At 35.0% G+C, this 25,401-nt stretch overlaps 1 protein-coding gene across 2 annotated transcripts in view; it reads left to right on the top strand.

Annotated features, from left to right (window-relative positions):
- LOC106867861 (sortilin-related receptor) overlaps nt 1-16,222 on the top strand; it is a 131,455-nt gene extending 115,233 nt beyond the window's left edge. For both annotated transcript variants that reach the window (XM_014912905.3, XM_014912904.3), the window contains 8 exons: nt 484-581; nt 1,581-1,791; nt 2,486-2,589; nt 6,667-6,832; nt 10,055-10,161; nt 11,619-11,802; nt 12,374-12,577; nt 14,093-16,222. In XM_014912905.3, coding sequence (XP_014768391.2) covers nt 484-581; nt 1,581-1,791; nt 2,486-2,589; nt 6,667-6,832; nt 10,055-10,161; nt 11,619-11,802; nt 12,374-12,577; nt 14,093-14,157 — 1,139 coding nt within the window. In that variant the 3' untranslated portion in view covers nt 14,158-16,222. The remainder of the gene's footprint in view (nt 1-483; nt 582-1,580; nt 1,792-2,485; nt 2,590-6,666; nt 6,833-10,054; nt 10,162-11,618; nt 11,803-12,373; nt 12,578-14,092) is intronic.
- The last annotated feature ends 9,179 nt before the right edge of the window (nt 16,223-25,401 follow it).

The following is a 25,401-nucleotide window of genomic DNA, read 5'->3' as shown; positions in this document are numbered from 1 at the left end:
GTATTGTGTGTTCTAATGAACTCATCCTTTCTGTAGCATGTTATTCTAAGCCATGTTTAATTCAGTGATGGCACTTCAGAGTTTTACTTGATAATTTTCCTCTGCTCTATTTACATAAACATGTAGCAAACCTCTCTTCTTCTTAATGTCATTTTATAATGAAATTATAGTAAAATAAATTTTATGATTCACAGTATGCCTAATGTATCATTTGTCAACTGTAGAACAGGGTTGCCAAAGCAAGCAGCACAAAATTTTCATTAAGTCGTAGATTATGTTACAAAGTACCCAAAATGGAAATTTTGCTTGTAACATGAGAATGAAAAAAAAATTATCCTTTTTAATACCAAGAAAGACATTAGGGATACTAGGTGTGTGTGTGTGTGTGTTGAAGATATGATACTGGTTGTAATTGTTACTTCCTTGTAATGATGAACCTCTTGAATGTGAATAAATTATTCAGTTTTGTTTTTCATCCATTAGGTAAAGAAATTACAACACCCAATATTTTGGCAGCAATGTTGGTAAAAAATAATTCTTTCAATATCACATGGATTGGACCAAGCCTTGGTCATCACCAGGTAAAATTATCTTTTCAGTTTTTTCTGTTTATTTTTTTAGATATAGATATATTGATGTAATGCTATTTGATAATAAAACTTACTGTGAAAATATGTGTTGATTCTTTGGCAATGAATTAATAATTTGAGTATATTAAGTACATTCATCTCACAGATAATACATTCCAATCCTGAAAACATGAATTTTATCAACAATGTACTTAAGGTAGAAGATATGTTATATAGGAAGCTAAATCATTCTGATGAAATAACCTAGTTGATAAGAATTATATAGCAGCAAACATTTTAATGCCATTTTCCCTGCTAAAGCAGGAGTTAGCTCTGCAGGCCCCAGGACGGAACTCATACACATGGTTTCCTACTTTTCAGCCAGATGCCCTTGTTGCTTTTACTGTGTGTTAAAAAGACTGGTCATAAGTAAAGATACTAGCTAATTAACATTTAACTGAGCCATCTAGAAATAAAAGATAGAAGTCACTTGAAAATGATAAACAGATAACTTATCATATAGCATTATGGAATAAACTAAATGTATCAAAGAGCAAAAGAGAAATCACATCAGTGTCATTATTTATTTAACTGTAGCTTTTGTAGATTACCCTCTTCCAGCTAAATGTGACATCCACAAAGATCACTTATCTTTCAGTTTTCTTTTTAATCTATATAATGATCACCAAACTGTAATGATAATATTGTAGCCACCATAACACATCTATACCAGTCCAGCATGTTTTCACTGGTCTCAGTATGTTTTGTACATACATATCCTAAAATGCAAATATTTTTAGATTGCTCTTTAGCAGAAACACTATAATACATTTTGAATTCAGCTTGTTTGAATTTAAATCAATATACACATCAAATAAGAAAGTAAGATCTAAAAGACAATTAGCAAGAAATTTTGTGATCACCTTGGAATCAATAAATTAAAACTGATGATAATTGTATTTCAAATATATTTTCTACTCATAACTCTTTTCTGTTTCAACCTGATTGCAGCGCTTTGCCATTTTCTATGACACAATTCCTCGTCATTTAGAGAATTCTCACATAAAAGATGCAAGATGGGTAGAATACACAACATCCCAGTTTATGGTCTTACAGAATTTACAGGCGTGTGAAGCTTATATTGTAAAAGTTGCAGTGGTAAGATCCAAGACAATACCTCTCAGCCAACTCAGTTCTGAAATACTCTTTCAAACTTCATCAGGTAAATACTGTTTTATATCCATCATATCACATAAAATATTAACTTTAATAGTCATTACTGTTGCATTAGATCAGCTAACAACAGCAACTGTGATATTTTGTTGAGATTAACAATCATCATCATCATCATTGTTTAACATCCGCTTTCCATGCTGGCATGGGTTGGATGATTTGACTGAGGACTGGCAAGCCAGGAGGCTGCACCAGGTGCCAATCTGATTTGGCAAGGTTTCTACAGCTCAATGCCCTTCCTAATGCCAACCACTCTGAGAATATGACTGAATTAGACTGAATGTTCAGGCGTATTCATAAATGGCTAATTACCTATTAATAGGTGTGCCTCTTTAGTTCATATTCCTATAAGAAGATAAGGGTGTCTAGAACGAATACAGAAAATATATTGTTTTTGGAAATAATAAAATTTTTGCTGAAATGAAGGCAGAGCTTTTGAAATGATATACTATTATCCTTTTCTTTAAAAACTGAAATAAAACAGCAATGTCTTAGATTTAAGGCCATTATGATAACAGAGAAAGTTCAATGTTTATTAAAGACTGCAGTTTGTCACTAAAAGGTTTCTTAATAAAACTCATTTTAGAAGCTGGCTGTTGTGTATGTCTCAGTTTCTCAACTCTGTTCATATTGATTGCATGACTTGAATTGTAAACGTTTTGTTGCTTTTTTTTTTAATCAAGATGACCGAGCACCACCTAAAGAAGTGCATGTGACTGAAGGCACCAATAAAAGTTGTATAAATATCACCTGGCAGCCACCATGCTCAGAAGAAAAAATTAAACAGGTTAGTTTTTGTGCTGAAATAGCTTAAATCTAACGTAAAAATATTTAAGGTAGTGCTGTCATAGCAAATTTATAGACTATTTTTTTTTTTATAAATTATCTGATGGAAAGACAGTTTTTCTTAGACAGGGAATACAGTTTATGTCTGTTTGGATTCAGCATGAAAAGTTACATCGATATACCAGATTTGAAAATTTTCACTTAATTTTAAAATTTCAAGATGTGTGACAGCCACAGAAAAGATCCAAAATTTGATCAAAGACAAAGAGTGTAAAAACTGAATATTTTATACATTGTTTTAGTGGTTCTAAATGCAAATGACTGCTGGAGGCAACATCTTCTTTGACATTAACATTACTCTAAGATTATGACTAATTAAAGAAGAGCTTTGAGGTTATCTGTCATCATCATCATCATCATCGTTTAACGTCCGCTTTCCATGCTAGCATGGGTTGGACGATTTGACTGAGGACTGGTGAAACCGGATGGCAACACCAGGCTCCAGTCTGATTTGGCAGAGTTTCTACAGCTGGATGCCCTTCCTAACGCCAACCACTCAGAGAGTGTAGTGGGTGCTTTTACGTGTCACCCGCACGAAAACGGCCACGCTCGAAATGGTGTCTTTTATGTGCCACCCGCACAAGCCAGTCCAGGGGCACTGGCAACGATCTCGCTCGAAAATCCTACAGGAGCCAGTCAGGCGGTACTGGCAACGGCCACGCTCAAAATGGTGCATCTCATGTGCCACCCGCACAAGAACCAGTCCAGGGGCACTGGCAACGATCTTACTTGGCTTGCCGGGTCTTCTCACGCACAGCCCATTTCCAAAGGTCTCGGTCCGTAGTCATCGCCTCGGTGAGGCCCAATGTACGAAGGTCTTGCCTCACCACCTCAGCCCAGGTCTTCCTGGGCCTACCTCTTCCACGGGTTCCCTCAACTGTTAGGGTGTGGCACTTTTTCACGCAGCTATCCTCCTCCATTCTCACCACATGTCCATACCAGCGCAATCGTCTCTCTTGCACGCCACAACTGATGCTTCTAATGTTCAGCTTTTCTCTCAAGATACTTACACTCTGACGGGTATTCACATTGACATTACACATCCAACGGAGCATACTGGCTTCATTCCTTGCGAGCTTACGTATGTCCTCAGCAGTTACAGCCCATGTTTCACTGCCATGTAGCATGGTTGTTCGTACGCATGCGTCATACAGTCTGCCTTTTACTCTGAGTGAGAGTCCCTTTGTCGCCAGCAGGGGTAAGAGCTCTCTAAACTTTGCCCAGGCTATTCTTATTCTAGCAGCTACACTTTCAGCGCACCCACCCCCACTACTAACTTGGTCGCCCAGATAGCGGAAGCTATCGACTACCTCTAGTTTTTCACCCTGGAATGAGATAGAAGTTGTTTCCTGTTTGTTTGCAGTCTTTATTGCACCTGAACATCTGCCACAAACAAAAACTAACTTGCTAGTTAACCTGCCTTTGATGTTGCTGCACCTCTTATGTGTCCATAGCTTGCACCGGGTACATCTTATAGAGTTACTACCTACTCCTTTTCTACATACTGAGCAGGGCCATCTACCTGAAGGGGTTTGTGTTTTATCTACCTTCCTACTTATTAGGATTTTGGTTTTAGCTAGGTTGACTCTAAGGCCCTTCAATTCTAGACCTTGCTTCCACACCTGAAACTTCTCCTCTAGTTCTGATAGTGACTCCGCAATTAGGGCAAGGTCATCAGCATAGAGGAGCTCCCAGGGGCAACCTGTCTTGAACTCCTCTGTGATTGCCTGGAGGACTATGGTAAATAATAGGGGGCTGAGGACGGAACCTTGGTGGACCCCTACCTCTACCCGGAATTCATTGCTGTACTCATTTCCAACCCTCACCTTACTGGCAGCATCTCTGTACATGGCTCGCACAGCTCTCACTAGCCATTCTTCTATCCCAAGTTTCCTCATTGACCACCAGATAAGGGATCGGGGGACCCTGTCAAAGGCTTTCTCCATGTCAACGAAAGCCAGGTACAGAGGTTTATCCTTGGCTAGGTATTTCTCTTGCAACTGTCTCACTAGAAATAAGGCATCAGTAGTGCTTTTACCTGGCACGAACCCAAACTGCATCTCATCTAAATTGATTCGCTCCCTAATTAGTTGGGCTATGACCCTCTCTGTAACTTTCATAACCTGATCTAACAGCTTGATGCCTCTGTAATTATTTGTATCTAAAGCGTCCCCTTTACCTTTGTAGCAGTTGACTATGATGCTGCTACACCAGTCATAGGGTATGACTCCTTCGTGTATCACCTGGTTCGTAATACGGGTGACTAGGCTATAGCCAACACTGCCAGATATTTTGAGCATCTCTGCAGTGATTCCTGATGGGCCGGGGGCTTTCCCGGTCTTCATACTCTTAATTGCTTTATCTACCCTGGTACTATCAACTCGGATAGCTGGTCCCTCTATTGGGTCGACATAAGGCAGGCTCTCTTTCTCCCATTCATTCTCTTTATTAAGCAATCTATCGTAGTGGCATCTCCAGACCTCTTTCTTTGCATCCTCATTTAATGCAAGCGTACCATCATCCATGCGAACACATTTCTCTCCTACAACATCACTATTCTCTCTCCTACACTGTCTTGCAACCCGAAATACCTCGAGTCTTTGGTCCTCACGGCGCAGAACATTGGCAAATCTTTCCTTATCTGCTTCCCCTCTGGCTAAATAAACCTGTCGCCTAGCCTCCCTTCTGGCACATTGGTACAATTCCCTGCTACCACCGTTCTTCCAGTCCTTCCAAGCTTGTTTCTTTTGTCTAATAGCCCTGTCTACCTCCTTGTTCCACCACCACGTTACTCTGGGTTGGGAGGGGACCTTACACCACCCACAAATCTGGTCGGTGGCTTTCAACAGGTTGTCCCGCAGAAATCTCCAATTGTCTTCCACGTTGTATGATGCTATATCCCCTTCTATTTCGTTAAATGCTTCAAGTAACTTGTCTCTAAGTCTCTGTCCGTTTGCAGGGTCTTTAAGCTTCCACACCCTTCTTCTCCAAGCCTGTCTAATTCTGGGCACCCATTTTGCCTTGATCCCAAAGTCGCTAACTACTAATCTATGTTGTGGGGTACATTCTTCGCCAGGGTAGGTTTTGGCATTTATAAGCCGCCCTCTTTCCCTATTTCTGGCGAGGATGTAGTCGATTTGGCTAGAGTGTCTGCCGGAGCGGTAGGTGACTAGGTGACTGGCAGGTTTCCTGAAGTTGGTATTGCAGACCATAAGATTGGTTGCATCACAGAACTCCAGCAGTCTGGTTCCCTCCTCGTTGCGGGAACCGAAGCCATAGCCTCCATGTATGCCATGGAAGCCCCCAGCACGACGTCCGACATGACCGTTGAAGTCTCCAGCCACAAAGAGAAGGTCCCTGTCACTCGTCGACGAGGTAGTTTGCAAGAGGGTGTCATAGAATTGGTCTTTCAGACCATCTGGTAGCCCAGGTTGAGGTGCATAGGCTGAGATGACAGTAGCTAATCTATGATGAAGCACTAGTCTGATCTTAAGTACTCTGTCACTTACTCTAACGACCTCGATTACCTTATCCACCCATTTCTCCGCTAGAAGTATTCCTACGCCCCCGACCCCGTCAGTGTTCCCTGCCCAGAAAATCTTGTACCTGTGTTCTTTGCCTGTGAGGAACCTTGCAGAACCTCCTCTCCATCTTACTTCCTGGATGCAGCACATATCTACGCATCTCCGTTCAAGCATCTCAACAATTTCACCAGATCTACCTTTCAGCGTGCCGACGTTGAGAGTGCCAATCCTAATAGTATGGGTGTTGGGGGTGTGGGCCTGTAGCCTGGGAAGAGGAAAAGCAGTGTCGTGTACCTGATCACATTATCAACAATAAAATATGATGACCAGAAATTGAGTTTAATTAAAACTAAATCATATTACACATATATTTTCAGGTATTTTCAATACATTGTTTTTCTTTTTTCTTTTTATTTTTTTCTTCAATGAAAATATTTTTTGTTACTGCATGTTAAAGAAATATGCTTATTGAATGTCACTAACTTGATATACAGGTATACATCATCTATATCAATGGCTCTAACTCAGTGTCACCACTGCCACCTACAGACAAGAAATATCTTGCAACTGAGATCTGTAACTTCAGACGTGGTGCCACTTATAATATTTCCATAGGTCTTAGCCAGTCTCGTCTTTCAATACCAGTCTTATGGCAAGTTGGTAAGTTGTATTATTTTTCTGTTCAGTTTTCTTTTCTTTATCTCATTTCTCTTGTATTCTGATTAGTTCAAATAATGCATTTTACATATACATATCACCAAACTAAAAAGTGTTTTTACTGATTGACCAGCCTTTACAAACTATGACTATGGCAATATCTTACTTCTGATTCCATTACCTATGACAAATATATGATGTCTGCATGATCACACTTTACCATCAGTATTATATATTCATATATATACAGAGAGAGGGATCCAAAGTGTACGTACGCCGCTATATTTTTTAATATATAAAAAATACAAAAATGGGACAAGAACGCAAAACATCCAGACAGATGATACAAAGAAGACAAGTTTTCTATTCTCAGTCGAGTTCTAGATTATCTTTGCAATTTTGGCTGGTTATACTCGAGATTGCTCCAATCTGGCCAGCCCCAAGGAAAAACTAAGCTAAGAGCATTAGATTCCTTGGAAGAAAGCAGCGAATGTATACAAAAACGGAATGTTACGCAAATACAAATATATATATATTTATATATATAAATTCAATAATAGGATGAATTCTTTTACAAGAATTTATCAAGTAGCTAGCGTGAAAAAACCTCATAAGGGAAAAAATCCATCATTTATTCCCGAAATATATATTTATATAAGGGCATTACTATACAATAACGCCTCACGCTATGAGGGACTCTAAGGTCAGACTACTATAAAAAGCACATTTTTACCGAATGCGAGGAAATGCAACTCTCAAAGCCAACCCCTTAAAAACGAACTAAATTATAGATCATGATTTCGTAGTTATTGTAGTATTATACAACTTCTACTCGTCAGTATAATATGGTCAAGAAAAATAGAAATAAACAGTGAATCAACATACCAAACGAACACCGTGTATCCAGCATAGCATATAGATGACTGTTCATCGCTATTTCTCTATGGCGTGAGGCGTTATTGTATAGTAATGCCCTTATATAAATATAAATATATTTATATATATATATAAAAAGAGAGAGAGAGAAGAGACAGGATAGCATTTTGATCTAAATGTCAAAGGATTGTAGGCTAGTTCTATTTTATAAGATGACAGAAAGATTTTTGTAAAAGTTTTGATTAACATATTGATATTTGTAGGATCGTAGACTTCCACTGAAGTTTTCTCTCAGATATGAACAAACTAGACATTGCACTCTGTATAAACATCATATGACAGAATAGCATAGCATGGCCCCAGCCCAGAGTGAAACGGGGTATATTTGGAGTATTAGTCTCTCTTTCTCTCTCTCTCTCTCTCTCTCTCTCTATATATATATATATATATATATATATATATATATTATATGTGTGTGTGTGTATATAAGGAAGAAGGAGCAACCATAGCCCTTTCAGGCCCTCTCTTTTTTATTTTTTCCTTATTTGCTAAGTCCAGACAAAAGGCACTGCTCATGACCTTTGCAGGTTCTCCAAGATTGATGATCTTGATGTTTTGTTATAGACCAGATTCCAGTGGTATGATGTCCTAGGAAGAAAGGATTGGGTATAGTGATTAGTGCAGGGCCTGGTGGTTGGACATAACATGGATGATGAGTAGAAGTGCCTGAGAGGAGGTGGCATAAGATCAGTCAACAAATGAACAAATAGAGATCATTGCAATAGTGGTAGAAAAGGCACAGAGAGAGAAGACGGCGCATTTGTGCACAAGAATCTGAAGCACACCTGTGAGTGATTTTATGTCCATCAGTTGGGTGACTTTCTCTGAACATGATCTAAGTTACAAGGGGGTACCGAAAAGTTCCTGGCTTTGGATAAAAGAAAATACAGGAGGATCAGTTAATTATGATTTTATTCAACATATTTCCCTCTCAGATTCACACACTTATTGCAGTGGTCCTTCAGTTTTTCTAAGCCCTGTAAAAGAACTAGGAAGGTTGAGCCTCCAACTAGGCCTTTTGTGATACCCTAAAAGCCTGGAACTTTTCAGTACCCTCTCATATTTGTGTGTGCAGCAGCAGCACCATTCAAGACATGGGAGTGACACTCCATTGTGGACCTTACCTGCACTTTGTAGAGATTCAGTAATTGCTAAGAGCTGAAACATTTAGCTCATAACGATCTTGTCTCTTTTTATGCCATAAAACGAAAATCTCAATTGCCACTAGTAACAAGAAAACACCAAGACACCACACCTCCTTAGACATATGCAGCACTCAAAGCTTTGATGGTCACTGTAAATGCACTCTGTTATGTAAAATATGTGTAATACACATTGAAAATCATCAGGAATTGTAAAGTATGAATTTTAGAGTATGCTATGATTTTAGTTGTATGCTATTTGTGTATTGAAGATAGAGAATTGCAAGTTTGATTCTTGAATCCAGATTTCTAATGTAATACTTTGCCTGTGATATTTAATTAATTTTGAAAGTAATCAGGCATGAGGAGAGTAAAATAAGTAATTTATTATCAAACTGGTCTTTATAGCATAAGCAAAGGCTCTACTTTAAAATTATGAGGGAAGGTTTTAAATTAAATATGAATACTTTAAAAAAATTGGTTTTGTATCATAGAGTTAGGTGGATTGGTACTGAAAGTTATAATACCATCATTGAAGGATATTTTGAAACTATTGAAGATGTGCATGTCTGGCAGGTACACTTTGCCATACTGAAAGTCATCTATTCTTAGCCAAGCACATCTCACTGCTACTTCTACTACTTCTGTAATAGATTCTACTCTTTGGAACTTTTTAGATGTATTCCAACCTTGATTGTGCTTGCTTACCTCATTCCCACCTCTAAACGCTGCAACAAGCATTATAGATAGTTGATCATTTCATGGAATACTACTTTGTAGAACTTACATCCGCTAATAAATAGCCACAATTCATTAACTTGAAATTCTTCAGACACCACATCAACTACTCATATCCCATTCACATATGTACACACACATACTCTCTCTCTCTCTTTCTCTCTCTCTCTCTCTCTCTCTCTCTCTCTCTCTCTCCCAAGTCATGTGTAACTTAACAGGATTCACTAACTAACATTATTTCTATCACTTTTCTAAAGAATATTTGTTTTATCAAACATTATTGATTACTATGATATTGTTTGTTTCTAATGGGTCCTATTCTGTAACTTTGCCAGAATACCAGGTTTCAATAGGTTTCCCTGTGCTAATTTTGCATTAGCAGTCTCTGATAGTTACTATTCTGTTGCAGAACAATACTCTGAGCCCAATGCTGTGAAGGTGGTCGATGAAGATCCGGATAAATATTATTACAAATTGATATGGAACAAAATCAACATACCATCACATTTGTTTACGGTGAGTCAATACACCCAAACAGTAAAACATGCATGTACACACAAGTGTGTACATGCAAGTTTGTACAGATATACATACAAATGTACACACACTGTTCAACAACAACAAAAAAAAAACTGGAAATCCCAGAATTGAAGCTGCTATGTATGTACGTATGTATGTATGTACGTATGTACGTATGTATGTACGTATGTATGTATGTATGTATGTATGTATGCAATGAAAACATCAAAGAATGGAGTTAGTGATATTACTTTTGATACATTGTTTGCAACCAATTCACACTTTGACCAATCTTATGTCATGTTCATTAACATGTCAGCAATTATTGATTTATTTCTATGCACTGTGTAAATGACCATTCACACAGTGTATAGAAGTAAATCAATAACTGTAGCATGTCAATGAACATGACACAAGATTGGTCAAAGTGTGAATTAGTGAAACAATTGCAAACAATGTATTAAAAGTAATATCACTAAGTCCACTTTTTGATGTCTTTATTTTATATATATATATATATATATACATATATATATAGTCTCTCCAACCACCAAGGTTGTCTGTTCTTCTGCACATGTATGTGCAGGCCTAGTGTGTTATTTTTGCTTTGTTTTTGCTTTCTTTTTAAGAAAACTGACAGTTATCCATGCATACAAGTCTCTTTTTTTCCCACTTATGTTTATTCAAGGGAAAGGTGACCAACTTTTGCTTGATATGGCTTTTTTTGCCAGTGTCATTGCATGTGTTACTGTCAGAATACAGAGAGCCAGATTAGATATCACAAGGCATCTTTTCCAACCCTCAAGCAATTTTGCCAATCCAACTCCCTTAATTGGTACTTTTTTATTGATCCAAAACAATAAAAGACAATGTAGACCTCAGAGCACAGAGAATCACTACAAATACCACAAGGTTTTCTATCCACTATTCTAGCAAATCTGCCAATTTTCTGCCTTATCTGTGTATCAATATACAGGTTAATAGGTTGGAAAGAAATCTTTCATAATGTATCAGCTTTCATAATTCAAATAAACTTGTTATTTGCATATCAAAAAGAAGTTTTGGTCAAGATACAATTCTCTTTTCTGATTTTATCCTGCTGAAGTCAATTTTGCATTTCTTCTGGAAATGCTACTGTAAATATTAGTCTTTTATTTATATAATAATTTCTGAACAATAGTGCTATTAGTTAGACATTTCCAGTGAGCCAGTCACTGATTCATTACATTTCTGCCAGCTAGAGTGATAAAAGAGTATCTGTAACTTGTAGCAGAGCAAGCTTGTACTGTAATTGTAGCAAATACAAGATATGGCTTCAACTTGTGACTCTATGATCTGTGGTTCAGTCCATTAACTCCACATCTGTTTATGTCTCATGTATAACTTTATAATTTCTGTTACATCTTCAAAATATTCAATTCATTTAATCAGTATTGTATTCATTTCTGATACAGGGCTATCAAGTAGTCTACAAAGTTGGAGGTGAGAAAGATTTTCAGGTGTACTGTGTTATCAACAGTACATCAGTCAGTTTGAATAAACTTGCTAAAGGATTCATGTATCAACTAAAAGTGCGGCTGAATAAAATTGAAGGCTACTATGGAAAATTTAGTAGTGTAGCTTCCCTTGCCATTCCTTGTAAGTATTTTTGTGTTATGTTGTTGTGTTTGAGAAATTAGTATTACAAGTATTTGTTTATTAATCTATGCTGCTTTGCTAACCCTGCCCCCTCTTTTTTTTTTTCTTTTTTTTTTTTGCATGGGTCTATGTGATTAAGAAGTTTGCTTCTCAAACACGTTTTTAAGTTCAATCTCATTGTGTATCCTCTTAAGCAAATGTCTTCTATAATTGCACTTGGTCAACCAAAGTGAATGGATTTAATAGTCAGAAACTGAAAGAATCTTAACCATATAGCCATGCCTGCACCTATAAAGTTTAGTTGTGCCTGCAGAGGGCTGAATTCAGTTCAAGACACATTGTTAATTAAGGCTTATTATTATGTTTGTTTCTTTGTTTTTTTTCTTAATCTTCCACCATTTCCAACATCCTTTGAACCCCAAAACCTGCTGCTCCAAATCTCAGCATCCTTCTCTTAAGAACTCCCTTTCTGTTCAGAATGACTTAATATATTTTACAGAAAACATAATTACATTGAAAAGGAAACTAAATTACACAACTCTTTCTTTCCTTTGTTTTTTTTTTTTTGCAGTGACTGTGAAGGCCTCAAGTGTCAATCTTGTTGCCATCGTTGTACCCATCAGTGTTGTGACTCTCATCTTAGTCATCTTAGGCAGTATTCTCCTTGTTCTCTTTGTGCGACATAAACGCCTCCAACGCAGCTTCCTTGCCTATGCTAGTAGTCATTATGATCCTCGATCAGAACGAACAACCTTTAATTCTGCAGAATATCTTGGTAAGTTTCGTTTTTTTCCCCCTTAAATTTTATGTTTGCTTTACTTTGTCATACATTTTTTACTTTGTCATACATTATGTTTGCTTTACTTTGTCATACAGAAAAGTGCAAAGAAAATATTGGGTCATCCCTTAACTAATGCGGTTTTTTTATACTTTTTATTTTTCAAAATGAAGATAAAGTTCTTTTTTAATCTAAAATATACTCTCTTTCATTTTCTACAATGCTCTTCAATCTATCTGGTAGACTTGCAAGGTCCCTCTTCCAAAATTCACTTGTCCGTGACGAAAAATACTCCTTCAGTATTGTTCTGACCTTGTCTACAGAATTCATATTTTCTCCATCCAAGTGATTTTGAAGACTGCAAAATAAATGATAATCAGATCGAGCAATGTCCGGAAAATATGGTGGATATGGTGGATGGGGCATTGTTTCCCATTCAAACTGCTCCAGCCTTTGGAATATCATCCTCATTGTATGTGGCTGAACACTATCCTGATGGAAGAACACCTTTCATCTTGAAACCAAAGATGGTCATCATCACCAGTCACTATTCAGGTTCATTTGTGAGACATGACAGCAAAGAAGTGCACACATTCACTCTCTGCAAGTGATTAGACTCAGAAAGTTTGTGAGGAACCTACTGACCCAATTTGCTCACTTTTTTGATGACACACAGGTGTCAACGAATGATCGAAGAACCAAATCCAAGCTTCTCTGCTAGTTCCTCAACAATTACGATTGGATTTTTTCCACCAGGGTTCGCAAGACACCTCGTCAAGCTCTACAGATCTTCCAGAATGAGGCTTGTCTTCTAAGTTGTAGTTTCCAGCTCAGAATTTCTGGAACCACCATTGTCACTGGCTTATGCTTATTGTCCAATCCCCATAGACTGCATTGATATTCCTCACACTTTCCATTGTGTTGTTGCCTTTATTGAACTCATAAAGCAAGACGTGCCAAATATGCTCCTTTGTCACTTCCATTATAGCTTTGAAAAAATAACTTAAAATCAAACTTCACTCTTCACAACTTGCACTAAGAATATGCACAAGGTAAAATTACTACCTCTCAAATACTGGGATCGATACAATCAGCTATACATCTCTCAAAATGTATGTGACCTTGTGTCTGTGGTAGAGATCAATACACACATATTATTTTCACATCCATACTAGCATGTGTTGAACACGTTTTTTCCAGCACATCCCTCTTGTGTTCTTTTATCATTTTTCTGTGTTCAGCTTCCTGAGATCAGCTTTTGCCTCTTCTTCCTATGTCTTCCTATATAGCTGGTTTCTTCCACTTGAATCTCTAGGCACCTTCCATATCATCCTCCATATGCATCAGATGTCTGTACCAGCTCAGTCTTCTCTTTTGAATTCCATTGTTCATGCACTGCTGACATCCTGTGGAACATGTTCACCTCATTTCTTCCCAACTTTTACACATCCTTCTCATTTAATCCCTGTATTTCATTACCATATAATATTACTGTTTTTTCTTTCTTTTCAGGAGAAGATGAAGATTCTCCAATGATAACTGGATTTTCTGATGATGAACCGTTAGTGATAGCATAGAATGGCTATAGAATGGAGCAGAATAGCCATGGTAACAATCTGCTGCCACTGGCAGACTTACTTAGAATGTCTGCAGAACACATTTACTGAGCAACAATAACAGTATATTAGAATTGGCTATCCACATACACACACACATATATATATATATATGCAATTACAAGCAGGCATACATACATCCATCAGTTATAAACAAACACACACTTACACATGTATTCACACAGATATACATTTTACACTCACTGGAGTTGGCCATAATTCTGAGTGTATTTCCTATGTGATATTGTTGTCCACTTGACTTGGGCTTGCTCCCTTCCTGCAGCTAAAAAAGACTCCCTCTTGGTCAATATGTTTACTGGCTTTTAAATAGATCAGTTCCACTTTTCCCTTACACACAAGCACACACACTCACCATACATCTATACATGCCATCCTACAAACATCAGAATTCTTAATTAACAGCTATTTAACATGCTGCTAAACTTCACTGAGATCATTCGACTGTTGTTATACATTCCTATTACACATTCCTTTTTATTTTTGGATTGGCAGAGATGTTAGAGCATCATTAAGAAATGCCTTGTGGTGTTTCTTCCAGCTCTACATTCTGAGTTCACATCCCATTAAGGCCAACTTTGCTTTTCACCTCTCTGGAGTTGATAAAATAAAGTACCAGTCAAGCACTGGGATTGATGGAATCGACAACCCCATCCCTCAAAATTGGTGGCCTTGTGCCTAAATCAGAAATCATCATCATTATTATTATTATTATTATTATTATTATTATTATTATTATTATTATTATTATTATTATTATTACATGGGGGAACAAACTGAATAGAAACTGGAGAAAAATGAAAGAATAAAAAATAACAATGTAAAATTACCTTCCATTTGTATATTTTGTGACAAATTTTAACATGTTCTTGAAATTTTTTTTTTTTTGGCTCCTATGCATGGAGATGAAATCTTCACTCAAAAATTATAAATATTCTAAAAAAAACAAACTTTTCATATATTTAGCTTTAACTCTACATAAAGATATTTCATTTTGTTTCCCTTCAGTAAAATCTCCACAGCCCCCATTCCTAAAAAAACAATGTGGTTTTTTTTTTTTACAATTTAGCATATATTACTTTTTAATATTTTAATCTTTATTTTCATTTATACTGTATAGTAGTTCATGTTTATTTTAACTGCTTATGTTTGACACCGTATTCACTTCGTAGTTTGTCAAAATATTGATTAACATATCGAAAAGAGAGAGGAATGAAATGAGAACCTTTAAACCACACATGTATATACATACCACTCTCTCTTTCTCTCTCATAGATAAATACATATCAATACATACTTAATATGTATATATATACACACACACAAAATAAACAAAACAACATACATACAAACACATTTATAGCTAAATAATTATTAACACATAAACTACATACACAAAAAATAAATTTACTTTCCCTTTGAAAATTCTCTAAAGTAAGTATATTCCATACAAGATCTTTATTTTATGGAAGTAATATATTTCTTTTGTGAATATACTGATTTGTTTCATCCATCTACCCATTCCTACCAAAATTTATCTAATATCCTACGATACTTGGGAGTGTTGTATCATTCCCAGTGTTCTGTTCTTGATGAAAATTCTTCAAATGCCAAACATAAACTGTTACGAATCAGACATTATTTCTCGGTGAGCTGAGTTTGCCATCCAGTTTTAATTCCCGGTTGTAGCTATTTCATTTTGTTGTAAGTTGTTAATGCCTTTGGGAAAAAGCATCAGCTTCTCAGAACCTTGTTTCCCCTGTTTTACAAATAATTATGTGATTAGTATGTATGTAAGAAATCAACAGTTGTTTCTATTTACATATGTTAGTGTCTGATGACTTAGCTTGGTCCAAATGTATTAATTCCTATTCCTGTTTTCACTACTCCTCATTTTTCAGAAGCTAGTTTAACAGGAGATAGACACAATCCTACTATTAGTTTTTCTCACCGTTCTTTTATCTTGCCAGGGTTTTTAAATTTCAAGTCTTAAATGCATTTTACTTTTTTTAAAAGAAATACTAAAATAAAACATTGCTACTTCATAGTAAGAATTTGTTCAAGACTGTGTGTGTACATGTGTATATGTGAGTATATGTGTACATACTACCAATAGATTTCCCTTTATCGCAAGCATTTTCAAATGAGAATGAATCTCTTTCAGCTAAACAAATTATAACACACACACTTTTTGAAAGTGAATCTCATCTATTAAATATATTTACAATGAATGAACAAGTAGAATTGCTTACTGTATAACTAACATTTCTTTAAAAGTATTTTATGAAGTGATTAGATTTTTTTTTCTTAAATTAACAAGTTGGTGACAGTCTTTTTTATAATGCTTCAGGTTATAGAACAAAGACATTTAATTTATACCAAGCTGGAAAAATTACACACACAAATGTTCTTTATACCTACACTCTCTAGAATACAATACAATATTGATGTGCTCTCAACCAGAGAAGTCTGTGACAGATTTTTCATTGTTGTGTGTCCTTCCAATAGATATAAACATCAATATGTCTTATAATTCCATTCCTATAAGTCTTAGGCTTTGTATCTTTATGAATTTTTTTTGCTCTCCTGAGCAAACTAACAAGCCTCATCTTTGCTGTTTATAAAATAGTTTCATCATTCCCTAAGTTAGCCACTTCATCATAAAATCCCACCCAATCGATGTCACTGTGGTAAAATATAATTTTAATTAATTGCTTTTTGCATTATTTTTGTGTTGTATTATAATATTTTCAATTTTGCACTTCTGTCATTTTCTCCAGGATCAAGGCTTGCAAGACATTCTCTTCCAAACCTAGCTTCTGAGATATATAACAAATGTAAAATTATTGATTTTTTTTTGTTTAGGACATTTATAAAGAAAGAAAAAAACTTGTTAATCATGCATTTATAGTAAATACATTTATAATAAACTCTCATTATACACTTGGAAGAAAAGGGTAAAATAGAATCAAATATACATTGGCATCTATATCTACAAAAATTACACACATAGATACATACATATGTCATATATTAACTCACATGTATTCAATTGCTTTCAGATATATCTAGTATTACACATACCACCATACATTTAGGTGCTTTTTTATTTAGATTTATTTTCTTTGTGTATGTCTGTATCTATTTTAATTGAGAATATTTGTGTGTAGTATTTGTCAGGCTTCATTTATTATTCCTACCATTGCTAATAATACTATTTTGTCTTCTCCGTTAAATTTGTGTATTTCATTTTTTACTGAAGAACAAGGGTCATGATGAATCTTAAGTGTCTCCAACTATCTGATCATCACTATCATCCTCATCATCATCTTTTCAAGATTTATTTTGGAGCTTGTATATTTGACTATCTTTTCTTTACATTCCTGACAGTTGAAACAGATATTTCCTATTCACAAAATATTTCCTTGAACAATAGATTTGTAAGCATTTATTGAAAAAGTGCCCGTACCTTTTTTTTTTCAAAATATTCTGAATTTTGGTTCTAAATAATTAACCTTCCCAATAAGGAAGCAGATAGACTTATGCTGGTAGATATTCGAAAAATTTCCCAGTCTCTTTTCTCTCTGTCTTTCTTATATAAGGATTTCTTATGTAGCCTCATGACCAGGGGTGGTAAGGCAAAGTCCATCACGTTCTCTGACTGTTGAGATTGATGTTGCCAACATCCAGCCTACAGGGAAACAGTAGGTATGAAAATAAGTGGACAGCAGAGAGGAGAGGACAGTTTGGTTCAAGTGCTCACAATACACTGAACTCCACTCAAGGCACTCATGGATCTGGTGGTAATACTAAACTAAGTAGGTTCCCAGGCATGCCACATTTACCAAGTATATAGCAAAATGGATTTCTTTTACTTGTTGTTATTGACCTGTAGAGATAGCAGGTATCACTAGAACATTACAAACTGTTGAGAGGAACAGCAAGAGGACTTTCCTACCTCACATTGATATCATCCTTCCCTGTTTTACTGAAGTAAATTTTGCATATCCTTTTCTACATTTTAAAGACATTTAGCAGTTTTTGTGTTGTTATAAGTAAACCTGAAGCATGTCTCTAATACGCAATCTTCTACATCATCCCCTATAAATGCGTGACTATGTTGATAAATCTGAATACAGTGAAGTTATTCTAAATAATCTTTCACATTCTACTTACTCTGATTGGATTATGGATTTTATGTTGCATTTCCTTTTTCTCTCTGAAATTAAATACTTTAGGAAAGTGTGTACTTTTAATAATAATAATAATTTTGCATCTTTTATCATGCTACATTGTATGCCTATGGTTGCAACGTAAACAGTTCTGAATGATAATCTATTATAAATTCCAACTAACTTATCCTTTTGTATCAAAATTTTATGCAATAGAGACCAGTTTTCAATTTATCTATTCATCAGATTTATCTCCCTTGAATTATAATGGCCTGTTCTAATAAATTCATTCAAGAAATTTTTTCAACCTAAATAAAACTATGTAGCAGGAAATCTAACTGAATTTAGTATTAGTACAATAAAATTTTCAATTTCAATTTTATCGTAATTAACAAAATATCTTCGCAAATTGAATATTTTATTTTGTCCTTTCCTCCATTCATAAGTGCACTCATATATATGAACACATCTGCATACATAAACTACTTATTTTTAACTTGTGGTCATACCTGGTTTTGTAATTTTATTATTTTGTCCATATATAAAATGTTTGCTTTTCTGAAAAGTGGAAAGGAATAAAAATTATTTGTATATGTTTGGTTATTTTCTCCTTTTCTTTCATATCTTTAGATTTGATATATTTTTGTTACATTAAATTCAATCTATCTATCTATCTAATAAACCTACAAACAGGAGTAATCTTCAAGTTTGCTCTTACAAAACAATCTAGAACCTTCATTCTACCATCTCTACTATGTACTTTAAGTTTAAGCCATTTTTCTTTTCAACTATAGCAAAAGTAGTTCTATGCAACCTTTCATTTTCAAGAATTATATAGATAAAACATAAGAAATGTATTCTTCCTGCATGAATAGTATTTTGTATCAGTTTCCACTAGATATCTTTTGAAATTAGAACAATATATTTTGCGAGGAGTTAAAAGTGTTATTTCTCTTGATTTTAATTCATATTTTCTTAATTGAAAAATGTTTCTGTTAATAGCCAAATCATCTTAAATACTGTCTATTTTGGTTTTCTGAAAGAAACAGTTATATATGTTGAAATCCAAAAATAAACTGCTTTGTTATTCACTTGTGTTTGATTGTTAAAAAAAATTTATAAAAGGAATTGATTTGTTTGCTTCACTTATCCATTAATACAATAATATATTTACTCCCCACTAAGAGAAGTAACTCAAATAGTAAAGACTATTTGGTTATGATAGTGGTGGTGGCAGGGGCAGTAATGAGGACATTGGTGCTGATGATGCTGAATTGAGAAAGATACACAGCAAGAGAATAAAAAAAGAGAGAAAGATAATAGTAACATATAGAGATAGAGAGAGTAAAAGTTAGAGAAAATGAAAGTAAGATCTGCTAATGGTAAATGATGCTAGTAGCAGTAGCAGTGATGTTTATATTGAAACTTTGTAAAGCAGGGGTGAAGCAAGTGAGAGATAAAGCTATCTCAGAGTTGTAATGGGAAAAGAAAAGTGAGAGAGAGTAAGACAGAGGATGATAAGAAGTGAGTGGCTGAGTAAGAGTTAAAGTAAAAATGCCAGAGAAAGAGCAGAAAGTTGAGAGGGTCAAAGTGATACAGGAAATGGATGAGGAAAAGGAGCACTATGAAACATAGCAAAGTTTGTAACATTACTGCATCTTTAGTTATCTTATTCTCTCTCTCTCTCTCTCTCTCTCTCTCTCTCTCTCTCCCCCTGCATTTATTTAATGTATTTTTGAAGGCTATTTTAGTGCATAAAGTAATTGCGTGATTGGCTGAAAGTTCACTACACAAATGCTAAGACCTGCATATATATGTGTATAAATATCTATATTTCATTGTTCTCTAGAAAATTTCAATCTTTGTTTTCAAAATGATGGAATTTTTTGTTCTTGTATGATTAATGTTGTAAAGTAAGATATAAACTGCCACAGAATGAAGTCCGGCATTCAGTTTCAATTCTTAGCTGCCACAGAATGAAGTCCGGCATTCAGTTTCAATTCTTAGCTGTAGCAATTTTACTTCTCTTTGGAAAAGCATGAACACTGTTATCACAAAACTGCGAATTTTGTCTATAAAAGTAATTACTTTGGATGTGCTTGGCTAATCAGGAAAAAAGACAAGCAATTGCCTGTGATTGCATTTGTCTGTAGGATTAATAAGTATTTTCATCTTTTTATCTATTAAGTAAAACTATTGTATAAATATTGAATGAAGCATTTTAAAGTAAACAAATGGCAGTACCCCAGCATGGCCACAGCCTACTTTAAGTCTAAACCCTATTTCTCAATTATAACCAAGGGAGTTCTATACAACCTTTCATTGTCAAGAATAAATAGAATAATTAATAAGATTAATTGTGTTGAAAGTTGGCTATGAGACTTTTGTTTCTAATAAGTAGAGCTTCCTAAATTTTGAAGTTAAGAAAGCAACAATGTTTTTAAATCGTTTGTTGCTAGGGGGAAGACTTCAGCTGAAATTAGTAATTTCTTTATAAGGCAGCAAGGTGGGAGAATTGTTAGAACATTGGGGAAATGCTTAGTGGCATATCTTCTGGCACTTTACATTCTGAGTTTAGATCCTGCCAACGTCAAATTTACCTTTTGTCCTTTCAGAGTCAATAGAAAAACGTATCAACAAAGTATTGGGGCCTATTTAATCAACAAATTCCTCCTCCCTGCAAAATTGCTGACCTTGTGCCAAAATTTTGAAACAATTTCCTTGGAGTTATTTGTGCCTATGGCCATGACATTAAAGTCTGATTTCCTTAGAATGTGTACTCATTTCCACAAATGACTGCATTTTTTTCCCTGACTGTGATTACTTAATACTTGGTACTTTGCACCAGAGTTGTCTATTCTCATTGTACGAAAGTCATGACACTTAAGTTACTGACAACCACATGACATGCATTTATTTTCTTATTTAATCTTTCATGTAACTGTCATAGTAGACATTTAATTGTAAAATGTTTTTCAGAAAGAACTAATATTTAAACAACTATTGGTTGGAAAATTCAAGTTAACTAAGAAATTAGAATCTTATTACAGTAATGCATATCTTATTATAGTAATGCATATCTTTGATAAAAAGTATTGCGACACCTTAATATCCTTACATCATTACAGTAATTTGATCATTAGATATAGTAAGACATTTTTTTTTAAATTCAAGTTAGATGCCATTATTATTTACCATTGAAACTGAGATTTTAAATATATTTTATCAGAAAATGTTTAACCTCTTTAGCATTTAAACCAGCTATATCTAGCTCAAATATTCTACTTGTTTTATGTTAAAACAGGTCAAATCCAGCCTCTCACACCTATCCTACATTGTCACTCAAAAAATAAACAATCACATCATTGAAATCTCAGTTATAAGACAATACATAATTAATTCAAAACAATGTGAATACACATACGAAATATGTTTTACATTTGACAGTAATCTGAATGCTAAAGGGTTAAAATATTTATGCTAATATAAAAGTGCTACATAATGCTAGTTGCAACAATCAGCATATCTGTATTGAGAGTAAAATGTTACTATGATTCCTCAATGCAGATTTATTGTTGACATGACCAAAACTTGAAAAATTATCTAGAATCCTACTTGCTACTTACACATCATGTTATTTATTGAATCTTTATGCTTAAAAATTGCAAACCTAAATTATTTGTTTAAGAAGGTTGGCACTTGTCCTTTGCAGTGTTTTCATATTTTGGCAGGAAATTTTTCTATTTTTACTCTAAAATATCTAATTGTAATAAAGGAAGACAGAAATATAAAGTACAAGCTTATATCCAAAGACCTCATCTTTGGCAACATGACAGTGTTTACTGCTGGTGATAGTGATGATGATGAGGAGGAGGATGGGGAAGATGATGATTATGATTGAAAATTCTTCTGTTATCTGTTAAGATTTTGATTCCAGTTCTTCACTCTACTGTTTATAGATTTACTTCCGAGACACTTGGTAATACTCCTTACCAAATTTCAACTACCATCTATATAGCTATAGTGAATTCAATATTAAACTTTTTAAGCATTTTCAAATTAGTGAAACCTTTCTATGTGTACATATGTGTATATTCTATCTTCTGTCCCTGACCAACTGCTTACACAGCCACTAATAGACATTGTGTTTTTGATTGGACCAAATCCCAAATAATAAGAATCTCAAAAAGTACTGAAATAAAAAAAAAAAACTCTTGTAAGAATACACTTCTTGTAAATCCCTTTGTATATAGAATACACACACACACACACACATAAGAAACTGGAAGAATATTTAAAAACAAAACTATTCTTAGAAGCTATACATGTATAGAAGTAGATTTGTACATATATATATATATATATATATATATATATATATATATATATATATACCATGTGCACACACACACACACACACACATGCATACACTTTTCTTTCTTACTTTTTATTTTCTATATTTAAAATCTTGTAAATATTATATACATGTATCTTTGACAAAAGAACCAGAGACAATTTGGGTGAATTGTTTTGGCCTAATGTTTTTACTAGCTTTTTTTAATTCATTCTCTCTCTCTCTCTCTCTTTCTCTCTCTCTCTCTCTCTCTCTCTCTCTCTCTCTCTCTCTCGTTTGAACCTTCTTAGATTTAAGTTATATCCAGTCTCTCACCCAATTGTTTGCTTCACACACTCTGCCATTGAATATATCTTTTCTCAATACAGAAGCTGTATTTTAATTAAATTCTGTAATAAAATAAATTGTTCAATATGCTTTTATTTTATTTTTAAATTTAATTTGAGGTAAACATGCTGCATGGGTATAATATTGCACTATCACTGATGTGTTGTGAGTATTACATTTGTGTTTCAGGGACAAGACACTTAGGGCTTCAGAAGAAATGAGTCGCCTGAAAAACACATTCTTAGATAACAAATCACTGTCACTCTCAAACACAAAAGTAGAGCTTCTATTGTGTCTGCTTATTTTACCTTACTGTAAGTATCTTCTGAGAAAGTTATATGCAACACATATTATCAGGACTTAAGATTACACTGTTCAGTTTTCTCACCAAAGTTATATTTATCTAAGAGTGACTGGAACATGAGAATGGCATCTATATTATCCAATGCATTTTAAAGGAGAAATGGAACACTCTTATATGTCAGAATAGAGGAGCACCTAAAGCCTTAATAAGTGGAGAAACATCCAAACCAGGAATGACTGACTATATATGATGCATGAATAGAAATCATATACTGCTATTGAAAGAAATTTTCATACCTGACAGAGAACTACAACCAAAACTTAGAAAAACCAACAACATATATAGATAACAACCTATTTTCTGTAGGTTAATTAACACATTCATTTCAGTGTTTATGCTATTGTATGCCAAAGGACTAGGTTTTTGTACATTTGTGACAACATTGTTTGTGCAGGGCTTAAAAGGTTGCAGTACATAGTTCATTGCTTCTGCAAGTGTAAGAACATCAGAAGATTGTTTTAAGAATGTCTTCTAGTTGTTGTTGAAGGCATTAGACTAGTGGTTAGGCAATAGCACTAACAATCACAAGATTGTGATTTCAGTTCCTGGACTGGGTGGTGCATTATGTTCTTGAGCGAAATATTTCATTTTACATTGCTCCAGTCCACTCAGCTGTAAATGAATAATCTTACAACAGACTGGTGTCCCATTCAGAGAGTATGTTGTGATTCAAGGAAACTGATTAACTGACCCCATGAGTTCTAGGTTTTGAGGCAGTAAAGTCCAGGGAATTATTTTCTTTAGTTGTTTGGAAGTAAAATAATGGTGCCACGGTATGGAAAATAAAGTAGCTTGCTGATCTACTCGATTCAGTGTTGTGGTATTTTATTCTTTTCTGTCAAAATCTCTCCTCTTGAAAGTACTGGACTTTGGGAAACAATTCACAGCAATTAAGATAGTGATGTATGCCAGGAAGATATTGTTATGCCATGACAATCCTTATTGGTTCACAAAGAAGGATGAACTACTATTGAATCAGTCCAATAACTTCTTGTAGAGCTATGATGGTGCTGAGATGGCTGATTTTGTGGGTTTCTTCATCCTTGGTAGTCTTAGAAATCCAACTTTCCCACATAACTATGACATGTACATAGATGACAGCCTGGCAAACTGCATGCTTTAGCTTCATTACTATGGCAACAGTCCGGATACTTATTGATCAGACCATGTATATGGAGACATCAAATTCATGTGATGAAGGTGGAATAAACCAAATTACATTTCCCTTCCTATTCAGAGGCCCACACAAAGTTTTCAAAAAGTTTGCATCATTCTCAGCACAATCAAAGAGTGCTTGTGCAACTGAAACCCAAGTGTCTTTTTGGTCAGCTGAAAACAGTTTTGGCACAAACTTGGCAGGCACACGTCTCATACCCAAATCTTCAGTGATAATGGACAGAACTAAACAATAACTAATCCACATATCTTCTGATAACTCACAGATGATTCAATGATTTCCCCTCACAGCCGCATGCACATTTGTGATGTTTCTCTCAGTTCTGCTGGTTGAGTCTCCCAGAATGTTTGTCAATATTGACATTTTTTCTGCCATCTTGGAATCGTCTGAACCACTTGTACACTTATGTGCAGCTCATACAATCCACTCCATACACTTTCTGAAACTTTGTGTAGGCCTCTGAGCAGGTATCATCATGGCAACTTTCTCTGTCGTGATCAATGCGACAATCACATGCTACACACCTTCCTTCCAAGTACTACTGTAAACAGTGGCAGTGAGCTAGAATGTTAAAACTTAGTGTGCATGCACAGCAGAGTTCAAGGTCAATCTTTGCCAAGTACCTTTACTCTGTGTGCTTTAGCTTCATTACTATGGCAACAGTCAGGATACTCATTGATCAGACCTTGTATATAAGTAGGAATTTCCAGTTCATTTGTAAAGAGCTACTTCCCACCAATATACAAACATCTTAAGTTCTTTAATGCACTCAATGCTTAGATAACATCGCTT

Source organism: Octopus bimaculoides, chromosome 5, assembly GCF_046866305.1.
Source record: "Octopus bimaculoides isolate indiv1 chromosome 5, ASM4686630v1, whole genome shotgun sequence".
In the NCBI taxonomy this organism is placed as follows: domain Eukaryota; kingdom Metazoa; phylum Mollusca; class Cephalopoda; order Octopoda; family Octopodidae; genus Octopus; species Octopus bimaculoides.
This window is presented reverse-complemented; position numbering and strand designations above follow the sequence as displayed.